The 12,051-nt window shown below is 32.8% G+C and overlaps 1 protein-coding gene across 5 annotated transcripts; it reads right to left on the bottom strand.

Annotated features, from left to right (window-relative positions):
• Window positions 1-1,831: 1,831 nt before the first annotated feature.
• On the bottom strand, window positions 1,832-12,051 carry LOC113867679 (allantoinase). 5 transcript variants are annotated; one of them, XM_027503108.1, is made up of 16 exons: window positions 11,597-11,806; window positions 11,230-11,323; window positions 10,361-10,481; window positions 9,330-9,403; window positions 8,899-8,975; window positions 8,632-8,668; window positions 8,470-8,555; window positions 7,885-7,944; window positions 7,480-7,625; window positions 6,909-7,035; window positions 6,187-6,342; window positions 5,986-6,096; window positions 4,042-4,152; window positions 3,339-3,437; window positions 2,395-2,538; window positions 1,908-2,305 (listed from the first exon to the last, which is right to left on the bottom strand). In XM_027503108.1, exons 1-15 carry the CDS (start codon window positions 11,702-11,704, stop codon window positions 2,410-2,412), a joined length of 1,536 nt encoding a protein of 511 aa, XP_027358909.1. In that variant the 5' UTR covers window positions 11,705-11,806; the 3' UTR covers window positions 1,908-2,305; window positions 2,395-2,409. The 5 variants fall into 5 exon arrangements, with proteins under 5 accessions (XP_027358934.1, XP_027358941.1, XP_027358909.1 ...); XM_027503115.1 differs by having other exon boundaries at window positions 1,923-2,301; window positions 11,597-12,051; XM_027503133.1 differs by lacking the exon at window positions 4,042-4,152 and having other exon boundaries at window positions 1,832-2,305; window positions 11,597-11,787.

Raw genomic sequence — 12,051 nt, 5'->3', positions numbered from 1 at the left:
TAATTACTTAAATTAGTATTCTTTTTTCATTTTAATTATTTTCAACTATATAGAATATGATCATATGATAAAAATTTTCTCGAATCCCAAAATCTCTATTGTGCTTATCCGGAAGCATGGACCAGTCCATTCCAATTACGTCTTTCCATGAGCAACTTTGGTCTATTTATTTCATGTACAGAATTCGCATAACAATATTTGTGACTGATAATAGCACCATTCTAACCACGCTTATCCATCAGCAGCTTTTGGACTATTTCGAAAAGAGTATTTATGTGGCTGATAGAATGGCCTACGTGTTTCTTCTCCTGACAAAACTGGGACCCATATTTGTAGTTATATATCACATGATAAGGAGTTGGGTACCTACAATTTAGACAGTGACAAATGAAGCTCTAGAAGAAAAACATTGATGGGTTTTAAAAGAAGTCAAATTATACACACAACATCATATGAAAATGGTAGTTTACATTAAATTGCTAAAATCTGTATTGGATAAACGTGATTCAACGTCATTAACGGATATTCTAGAGTCTAGCGGTGAATCATGGCATAGAAAAACCAAATTCAATTCCAGAAGCATCGAGGAACTACCACTTATTAGTCAAGGTGTTTATTGATGAACTAGTATACCTTTTCCGAGTTATAGGCAATGCAAGCATAACACAGTATATCAAGCAAAACAACAATCCCATGCCATGTAATACGAAAAAATGGAACTGGCCATCGAAAGAAATTTAAAGAAGTCTCCAATGAAAAATGTTAAATCGTCTTGGTATTTTAGTCTACAACTCTTCTTATTTACAAAAAAAAAAAAAAGTGACGTGTCTTTTAAATTCATTGATTAGTCATAAGTCACTTTTATATAAGTAGAAGAATATATAGAATGACATTATAAAAGGATTTAGCATTCTCAACTTTGTATAGTTTGAAGGGAATGCACTTTGATATGGTAAATTGTAGTCACAGGTGAGTCATTAATTCCTTAAGGACACGTTAAAAGACTACAATCATTTAAAGAAAAAAAAACAAGAGTGAGACCAAGAGGAAAGATAATGTGGAGTGTGGGAGACAACTCACGTGTCACAACAATTATTTTGAAGTAATCATGTTAAATTCCAAGATGATGATGCCATGATACATGAAAACAGAAATTCATGAATCCCCAGCAACGTTTAGGATTAGAGACAGATGTTAAAAAAATAAAAATAAACATTCAACGTTTAGTACACTGTAAACTTAAAATACTTTACTTTTATTTAATACATTTCACTGTCTGAATGCAGCAACGCATGACAAAATATGCTCCTTGGCATTTGTCTTTTACTTTTGCCTATTTCTTCTTTGTTTATAAAAGTCATCATTGCTCATGAGGAAAGAGTGAGATTTCTTATCCTGATTTGATGATTAAGCACATACTTTCCCTCCTTTTGGTGGTGCTATTATTTTTAAGGGATAACATTGAAAAAAGTATTTCTCATTGTAATTATTGTACCAGTAAAAACAACTACTCGCTTTCTTTTTTCCTGATCCACAACTTCGCACTCAACTTCCAAATTTGATTACCAACTTAATAATTTTCACATAAAAACCCAAATTGGGTTTGCTTGAGCACCTAGACATAATTAGGCTAGAACTTCAATTATTCAAATTGAAGTATATCATATATATCACCCACTAAGAATGAATGATTGATGGTTGCAACAAGAAAATTATTTCTGAAACACGCACTGCATAAGTTCATACTTCCTAGCTAAACCGCATTCATCAATTTCTAAATGGCACACAATCAACCAGCAAATCTCCAATTGATTTTGTCCGATGATGCTTGTCTTTTGCTGCCCCGTGGCTACTAGTTTTTATTTCCTTGTTTTTTGTCTCCCTTGTACCAAGAGAAAATGGGTATTGCAAGATTAGAAATAGACGAAAGTTTCTCCTCTTTATTTATATTCACTTACAAATAAACTATACTAGCTTGATGATTCTTAGCTAGGAAACATGCATAGGCTTTTCATGCAATGGTATGTATGTGAAGACAAACTTTAGAACTTATAAAGTTGTCATCTACATATACATTAAAGAAAAGTATGCCATCATTTCATTGTCCAAACAGCAATAATATAAGCTACAACACTAGTCTAGAAAAGTATGCCATCATTTCATTGTCCAAACAGCAATAATATAAGCTACAACACTAGTCTATGTCTCCTCTATGAGAAGAAGATCTAGCCCAGTGGCTAATGCCAGCATCTTCTTCAATCTCTTATTTATGCCCCACCGAAACAAGCATCTTAAAGAAACCTGTCTAGAACATGAATAAGGACCATGATAAGCATTAGGAGCTCTTAGAAGACAAAATGAAATTGAGATTAGTTGGAAAGTTATTGGGATCACCAATATTTAACCAATTCATTTGGCTAGGATTAGAACACCACAGGGTGCAGGAGCATGCTTCCCATCCTTGAACACAAGGTTTCCTCTGACAAAAGTATCCAAAACTTTTCCCGATAGCGTGCTTCCCATATAAGCAGAGAGGTTCTAAATACCAAAAGGTCATAGTTTTGCATTGAGATTCATAAAACCAGTCAAATATATTTTCTTTGTAAGAAGCAAAATCATGTAATACTAACAGGATATATTGGTAAAGTGGGAAACACTCGATCTTTATGAAACAGTGAAAACTCTTTTTTTTTTCTTTTTGTTGATGGTTTCTCCCAAGAGAAAAAGGAATTAATAAATAAATAAAAATAGTCTAAAGTGAAAGGAACTTCTTTTCTACAAAAGTAGTGGGAGAACTAATTTAGTTCCTCTAGCATCAAACAATAAAACTACAGCAAGAAGAAGCCACCATAGAACAGTTTGAAATGGTTTTAAGATTTGGCTTATAATTAAGAACAAGGAAAGTCATAGACAGAATGAGCTAAATAACAAGATTATGAAAAGGTAAAATTAATCTATATGTCCCTACATTATTTGGGAATTTTAAATAGATTCCTATACTTTAAAAGTTTGTAATCAGGCCCCTGAACTTATAAATCATTTTTAATTGGGTCCCTGACTAGGGTTCCGTTAAATACATAGACCTAATTGAAAATTTTCAATTAGTTCAGAGACTAGGTTGCTGGTTAAATTATTAAATCCCTGAACCATTCAAAAATTTTTAATTAGGTCCATACATTTAATGGAACCTTAACAGAAATGTGGTCAAGGACCTAACTAAAAAATATTAAGTTCAAAGATCTGATGCAAACTTCTAAGCTATAGGGACCAATTTAAAAATCCCTAAATAGTTTAGGAATTTACAGATTACTTTAACTAAAAGAAAAATTGAAACGTACAGGATGTTTAAGGAAAACAGGATAATCATCATTCAGCTCAAACTCCACCTCTGGTTGCCAAACTACAATATCTGCATGGTTTCCAACTGTGATGGTCCCCTTTAGCATAAATGGATAATTAGTCAGATTTGAACTGAAATTATTTTCTAAGAAGCGTATATGTATGACTTCAGAATATCATTAGTAAAAATTCAAGTGCCTTATCATGTGTGCATTTCCTGGAAAAAGAAAAAAAAAACGCTAACAAATCATGGAGATAATAGTTTTTTATTTTAATTTAAAGTGCAATCTTTCAGCAAACGATAATATTTTCTCATAAGATATCAAAAGGACCATTTACTATCTTAGAGGAGCTTAAATCTTTGTAGTAACAATGAGGTAAAGCATAAGGTTCATTTCTTTTAGACGATCTGGTGCCAATGAGGGCTAGCTATATTAAGATTGAATAGTATGAGTTAAAGGCCTTGAGTTCAATCCATGCTCTTCTATTTATATTTTTTAGTTACTTGCTTCAAAGGAATAATGGTAACATTTCTCCAAGTAGAAATGAAAATTATAAAATTAGAATGCAATTTATATAAGTTAAACATATTGCAATAATTATTTCATTAAATATATACAGAATCAAGAGAATAAAAAGTTATTACTAATTATACTATACTAAAATGTCAAAAGGCAAAGAAAGAAACTAAAATTATGTCACCTTTGATTCTAAACCCACAAATTCTGCAGGTTTCTTGCTCCACAATAATGATAATTGTTCCAGAGTTAGTCCATATTTCTTCCCATATGACCACGTCACTGGAAGATCAAACTACAAGTCTCCCAATAGGACATGTAAGTCTTTAGATCAATAATAGCATTTATAAATGCAACATAAAAAAAATTCAATTAAAAGCCTGAAAAAAGAAAACTAACACATGTTGTGTGTTCTTAAATGGTTTCATAATTTTACCTTTCGGTGTCCAGTTCTTCACTTACTTTGGGCATGTAACAATATTGGTTCGGTCTTTTACTGAGTTTAGGTATTGATTGCAAACTGTCGAATTTTTTATTATTGCAGCTTTAAGAGTGCTCAATAGGTGTTTGTTTAGAGGCTAACATGAGCTTTGTTTCACCATCACTTGGTTCTGCTGGTAAGTTCTTCTCTGAACTGTGAAGTCAGCACTTCTAGATCATGCCTGCGACTTCGGAGGTGTAATTTAATCCAATGAGGCATTCTTGCTGCAGTATCTAGAATTTTCTTGGGTGGATGACTGCGGTTAACTGTTAACTACAATGAAGGAAAATTGATTCCCTGTTTAGTTTTCTCTGTTATCACTCTCTATTTACTTAATAGTACCATTTCAGGTGGTAGATCTGCTAGAAGAGCATTTGAGTTTGGAAGAACCTATGTTGTTAGACCTAAAGGTAAACATCAAGCAACTATAGTTTGGTTGCATGGCCTCGGGGATAATGGCTCCAGGTGATATGACATTTCCTGTTTCTCTTTCCAAAGTTATATTGCTGCATTTATTCATAGTTGGAGAATATGAATTTTTTTTTTTTAATTAATTATTTTGTCAGAAAGAAACAAAGATGAGTCAATTTTGTCTGCTTTTCATCTTAAGTAACTTGGGAATTAAAAATAAAGTCTTGTCTTTGGAAGACAGAGTTTTAAAGTTGTTTAGTGGAAGCCCAAGAATGTTTTATATTACTAAAGCAAACACTATTAACTTCAAAGGGGGACTTTCAAATTGATTAAAGGAAGTAAGATCACGTTCTGACCAGAAAAATCATGGACCAAAATGTTAAAGCTTAATTAAGTATTTGATCATTATAAAAGTTGCAAAATTTAAACTTAGTCCCTAATCCCTATAAAATATTTTGTTAGGATATAGTTCCTATTTTTTTCACAAACTATTATTTTAGTCCCTTTAGATAATGTGGTCCATTGAGATACTACCAAGTGTCCGTTTTTAGTTAAATCACATAAGCTAAAGAGATTACAAACAATAATTTGTGAAAAAGTAAAAACTATATCCTAACAAAATACTTTATAGGAACTAAGTCTAAATTGTACAACTTTTGTATGGACTAAATACTTAATTAAGCTAAATGTTAATAGAGTCAAGGATTTAAAGACCAAAGTCCAATATCAGAAAGTGTGTCAAGAAAGGTAAGCAAGAATGTGCAACGATTACACCCTATCAATATTTTATCTATTCATTCTCATGTTAAACCTATTGAGCTCTCATAGGCTTCTACAATAAGGAATGGCCTTATATTAAGGCATATGCATAGGTTTGATCCTTGGAATAAGCCCCACTCTTCCCTTCCCAATAAAATACAAAATCATTCCATTATATGATAGAAAATACTTAATTATGAATTGATTAACAAGAAAATAACAACCAAGCTCAAGCCTGAACATAAGATTTAAACCATGCACATGTGAAATACACATATTCATATACAAGTTCCTTCCATTGGGTTAATATACATACTTCAATGGCATAGAATTTGTTGTGTAATGTTCAAAAATTTAAAGATCATATATATAAGCTACAATAGACAGGCTGAATATGTACAGTTCATAGATAAGTAGGGAAAAAGAGAAAATTACAGCAGTTATACAATCTACTTCACTGCATGAAAATTCACAAACCTGCAAATTTGATATGCCTCCCCAAGCCCTCAAGAAGTCGCCCTCCTCAAGCAGCTTGAGTTCAGGCACAGTTGGTGAATGATCAGAAGTTAATAGGTCAATGTGTCCCCCCTGAAATGAAGAATTAAACAAGTAAAAATTATGAGATCATAAATGATTAAAGCAAGACAATGTACTTTGTATTATGGAGAGGAAGCATACTAATACAGCCTCCCATAATTTTTCTTTGTTGAATGCATCTCGAATGGGTGGGGAACACTTAAAACGAGTATCTCCAGTTGGTATCTTTTCAGCCGAGAAAGCTAAGTAATGGGGACAAGTCTCAACACTTATGCTGTCACCTCGACTTTTTGCTTCCTGTAGAATATAAATATATAACAATGGCACTCAAATCATGGATTCATGGGAGAAGAAAAGGAAGGGAAAAAGGTGTTTTAAATTTTCGTAATAGGTTTTGCTGAGTTCATGAAGAGAATAGAATCATGATTTATTATAAGAAATAAAACTGATATTTATGTTATTTGTAATTATCTCAAGCTTAAATGTTATGCAATTTATGTTTAATTGTACATCTTACACTAGAATTAATTTTAAGATGTGAATAGATACTAAAGAAACATAAAAACACCTAGTAATTTAGAATACTTTCAAAGATCAAAAAACACCGAAGTCTTATCTGAACAATGTTAATGACATCTTTCTTTGTATCATATCTCTCTCTATTCTCCCATCTCTTGGTTCTCCTTTCTTTCTTGTTCTGTTTGTCTCTCTTATAAACTGGTAAATTCCATATTTAATTTTAACTAGATAACTCAATGCAAACATTATTATCAAATAACTTTGTAAAATGCTGTCATGATTGTCGATCTACAACAGTGTTTCATGCGTACAGACATACTAATGATAAAAGGACCATACAATACCTTAATCAGATCTAAGGAAGCACTTGAATCGGACAAGTGGACAATGTGAACATGTGCTCCTTCCAATGGACCGCCAATTCTAGTGTCCTTTGTAACACCAACAAGTTCTTTAATGGCTGCCTGTTCCCTGAAAATGTTAAGAGCATTAAAAATATATGAATTTGTGCTCATCCAAGATTCCAAATGAAGTGCATTATAGAAAAACACACTGAATGGATATTTCGTATGTCGGTTTTTCTAACATGTGTCCTAGGGAGCAAAATAAAAATTCAATAAATAGAAAGATTTTATGGAAAATTGTAGCATTTAATGCTATTAATGCATTGAATCAAGTAATATCCTATGATTTCCAGTAAAAGCTTACAATATATAAGTTCTTACCAAATTGGGCCAAAGCCCTTGGCAAGCTAATTCAGCCACGAAAACTAGGGACAAATTTAAGCAATAGTCTAACTGATTTCATGGTTTGACATGATAGAAAGAACAATCATAAAAAACCATTTATCTGAATGAAGTTATGGCTTAATGGCATATATTTATTCAGAAAGAAAAACCTTAGATAATGTCTAACCATGAAGGTGGCCTGGTGTCCAGATAGGTCAAGTAAGAACGTGGATCACCAATATCATTAAGCTCCAAATGATTTTTAGAATCTAGTTGAATCTCAGAATGTACAACTAAAGGCCTTCTGTATCTAGCCAGCACAGACAATCCCTCCTGGCAAATACATATACAAAACAATTGAACAAAGCAAAAAGGAAAGATACTCCTTAGTGTAAAGTAAATAGCATTATCCTACAAGATCTTTTATTTGTCAAAAGCAAAGTGGGCAGACTACAGTATATCAAGCAAAGCAACAATCCTATGGCATGTTAATGTGAAATATGGAACTGGAAATGCAAATGAATATGAAAAAATGCAATGAAATGATTTTAAAAAATCCAGCTATAATTTAATTTAGTTTGGAAGGAAATACCTTGATATGATCAATAGTAGTCATCGGAAAGTCATTAATTCCAGAAGGACACATAAAAGACTACAAGCATAAAAAGATAAGGAAAAAGAAAAAAGTCAGACCAATAGGCAACAGATATTATCAAACAGATATATGATGGGTTGCAAAAACTGCAATGCAAGAAATGTTTGGCTGATATTATATATATCTTTATTAGAAGAGAGAGGTTACTGTGGAGAGAGAACTCATCTCCTGACATATAGTTTGAAGAAATCAAGTTTAATTCCAAGATGATAAGATGATAAATGAACACAAATTCAGGAAATCCCTAGCAAGATAGTGCCAAACCACTTCAAACCCTAGAAATTTCCTGTGTCCATAGATTCTCAGCGCTTAAGCAAAAAAAAATTCAAATAGATAAAATATCTTAGTCGATCACACCTAGTAGAATAAGGCTTGTGATTATTCCTAGATGCAGTATCTAATGTAAGAATTAACTTCTTTTGGAAAAAAAAAACAATTAAACCGTGAAGTTGACCCCACAGAATATGTCCTTGACCTCTAAGCAAAGTTGCAATAGTAAAGCAAAAGCTTTCAAATGGTTACCTTCACACCTAGCACACCAGCACTTAAGAGACCTTCAAGAATACTTTTATTAAGAGCATTTTCAGGGACTAGGCCTCCCCAAAATCCTGTAGAAGATTATACAAAAAAAGGATCTCAGAAACTCAAATAATTGTATGCCAAGGCAGAGTGTGTTCATCATACCAGCATCCACATAGATTTTATCCTCCGCAGCTTCAAGCTGCAAACAAGTGAAAACTTATGTCAGGAAAAGGAAAACTTATTCAACAGTTACCACAAGCAACCTAGCAAATTCAGAACCACCATGTATGTCAGAAGGAACTCCTTCTATCTCTGAGATGAAAAGATTCATCATAAGGTGATGAATATTGTTAGTAATTATTACCATATATAAACTTATTACTTTAAAAAAGAAAAAACAATACACGTACCGGATCAAATCACTCATACCTTAAGTTTCAGTGTTTCCTTAGACACAGTTGTAGGGTAATTGTTTAGAGGCATGTCAACCACTGTCGTTACACCACCTGTTGAAACAGTGTTGGAACATATCTATGTAATGTACATGAACCAAACTCAAAAGAGTTATTCAAATTAACAACAGTTGACACAGAAAGAACAACTACCATTAGGAAGAGAGTAAAAAATGATTAAAGAAATCCACTGAGTAACATCAGATGAGAATTGATAAGTCATAATAGTATCATATCGTCCTTGCAAAGAAAAGTTACTGTTTTCCTTGTTCTAAGCTAGAAATCTAAATGATCTTAAGAAGCATAGGAAAAAATATTAACATTTCTCCTGAAATATTCAATCAAGTTCTAAGGAATACTACTAGAGAAGAAAATGTGTAGATCAATAGAGGAAGAGCATCTGCATACCAGCAGCGGCAGCTCTGGTACCAGTATCAAATCCTTCCCATTCCGTTCTTCCAGGCTCATCAAGATGTACATGCCTGCCGAAGTAAGCAATTTAAACAATTAAAGGAGGGACAACACCCAGAAATCAAAGATATAAAATGAACCAGCTGGAATTCCACTGATTACAAGGATGGAATTGATGATCAACTCTTCTAGTCTATCATTCCTACTCATAATACAATTTGTTTTTCTTCTAAACATTAACAAATACAAGGAAGATATGAAACTGTTTTCTTCCGCTCTTTTTTATTTGAGTTTTAATCTGTCTTAGTTTTTTATTTTCCCAAGTTTCCTTTAGTTGGTTAAATGTAGGGTGTTCACGAAGTGCAAGTTAAGCAATCAAAATTAGTAGTATAAAATCAGAAAGTAGTAACTTATTCTGGCAGGAAGTAAATCCTCTTCAGTACCGATTTTTATAAATCTTCTTAGCGAGCCACTACTTTTATAATTCATTCTAATCATTCGAAATGAATTTTACTTACAACAGCTACTACCAAGATTAATGAGACAGATATCAATCACGAAAAACGTATTGCAACCACATTTCCCATATAATTTTAATATTTTTTTATATTACAACAGCAATAGCAAAACATTTTTCCATTAAGTGAGCTACATGGATTAAACAATGCCAATGTGTTCTGTCAAGAGCCAAGTCTTCAAATAGCCCATTTAGATGCATCTTAAGTCTTTTTAATAGTCTCTAAGTTGGAGTTTTTCTTGGTCTCCCACTCTCCCTCTAACTATAACTACTAGTATAGATCAACTCTTAACCAATGCTTCTATTGGTCTTCTTCATACATGACCAAACCATCTTGGATGCAATCTTACTATATTTTCATCATTAAGTGCTATTCCTACTATCTCTCCAATAAATTCTTCCATACCCAAAGTTATTATTACACTATTCAACATTTATCTATTTATTTAGAACATGCATCTACAGAACAGTGCCAGAAATAAACAATGAGAAGATGATTTTCAGATCTTACACATCAATCAAGCCAGGCATAACAACAGCATCTCCATAATCAATTACTTCTTCTTGCATAGACTTCCCCTGCTTACCATATCCTTCGATGATAGACACTATTTTCCCTTCCTTTATCTCCACTGTCAATGGTCCACACATAGAATCAATTAACACGTACACACAGTGATAGCCTGGTAAAAGATTTGCATGTACCATTGATACAACAAATGATCAAGAGAAAATATTGTCTTCACTATATTGTCTTTGAAAAATGTTAGCAACACACTGTTTCAAATACTTTCTCTATTATCAGACAAAATTTATTGAAAATCGTAAAAATTATGTGGGTCCCACCCTTAATTTAATAGTTCTCACTCATGCTTTATAATTTTTTTATAAATTTCAGCCAATAAATGAGAATGTGTTAGAAAGGGTGTGTTTTTAGCCTTCCTTATTGTCTTTTTTCATTTTTTGTTTCAGGCTAATATGTAGGGAATGGAAGTATTTATCTTGGATCTTTACCCACAACCTTATATTTTTTTTAAAGTCTACCAGGTATACAGTAATACAGTCAAACACTAAATCCCACAACCTTATCCTTACACGAAAAGCTTTACAAAAGATAAGATCCTCTCCCGTTGTTGCGGAAACTGCACTTCCAATTTCAGATTGGCTTAAGTGATATTGGTTTCCCTCGAATTTGGAGAAAAACATTGGAAAGTTTCAGATACTTCTCCTTTCCTCCACGAAACCAATATAGCTTAAGCGAGTTTAAAATTGGAGAGCTGCAGTTGCCGCTATAACGGGAGAGGATCCGGGTCTGCTTTACAAACAAAACAAAGAGAGAAAACTAAAGAATATAATGATCCAGAGTTAAAAAAATGAAACCTGAACCAGAAATGATCCCTTGTGGGGTCACAATGCGTTTGCTCGATATCCAGAAATGGCGATGAGGAAGAAGACTGCACTCATCCCTTGGTAACTGTGGCATCAAAAAGACATAACTCAACCCTCATTACACAACAACCAAAACCCACACCCTCTTCAATTTTCATACCTTTTCACCATGGTAACTGATAGATTATCATAACACAAACCTCAAACTAGTCAAAGTGACTAAAAAAGAGAGAGTTAAGTCAAAAGTTGTGTTAAAAGGTTAACGGTTTTTAAGGTTTGATGGTCTTGCAGACATAATCATGAATCAAAAAACATGAGAGAAAATCAAAGCGTGGATGACAGTGAATAGATTGTGAACCTTTATGAGAGGATATAATTGTGCCTTGTAAGAATCCTGCAAGTAGAAGAACAACACGAAGGAAACCAGAATTGTTAGCAAAGGTAATACCCTCCACAGAACTTCCATTTCTCACTTCACACTCAGTGTTGTGCTCTGTATCTCTTTGTTTTGATTACATATATCAGCTTAAGACATTTTTTTTATTTTATTTTTCTATTGGTCAGAGGACATTAAACTAGTAGGTTACATTATCATTTTGATGTAATTTAGGGTACGAACCACAAGATATCAACTTCAGATTGGTTAGTCTAAACAATGGATTGTCAGAGTTAAATCAATAATTGAATTAAAGATAATCAAATTGTATAGATTTGATTTGATTATTAATCAAATCAAATCAAAATATATTAACTTAATTAAGTTGATTTGATCTCTTAGGTTAATCAAACCGGTCCAAACTAAAGAACAAACCT

The sequence above is a fragment of the Abrus precatorius genome, unplaced genomic scaffold, assembly GCF_003935025.1.
Source record: "Abrus precatorius isolate BTA unplaced genomic scaffold, Abrus_2018 Scaffold10, whole genome shotgun sequence".
Lineage (NCBI taxonomy): Eukaryota > Viridiplantae > Streptophyta > Magnoliopsida > Fabales > Fabaceae > Abrus > Abrus precatorius.
This window is presented reverse-complemented; position numbering and strand designations above follow the sequence as displayed.

Excerpts from the sequence above, each read along its gene's own strand:
- LOC113867679 (XM_027503115.1), bottom strand. The coding sequence starts at position 11,704 with ATGGAAGTTCTGTGGAGGGTATTACCTTTGCTAACAATTCTGGTTTCC. Across the intron at positions 8,669-8,898 it reads AGGAAACACTGAAACTTAAG|CTTGAAGCTGCGGAGGATAA; the intron begins GTATGAGTGATT and ends ACTTGTTTGCAG. Across the intron at positions 7,945-8,469 it reads CTGGTGTGCTAGGTGTGAAG|TCTTTTATGTGTCCTTCTGG; the intron begins GTAACCATTTGA and ends TTATGCTTGTAG.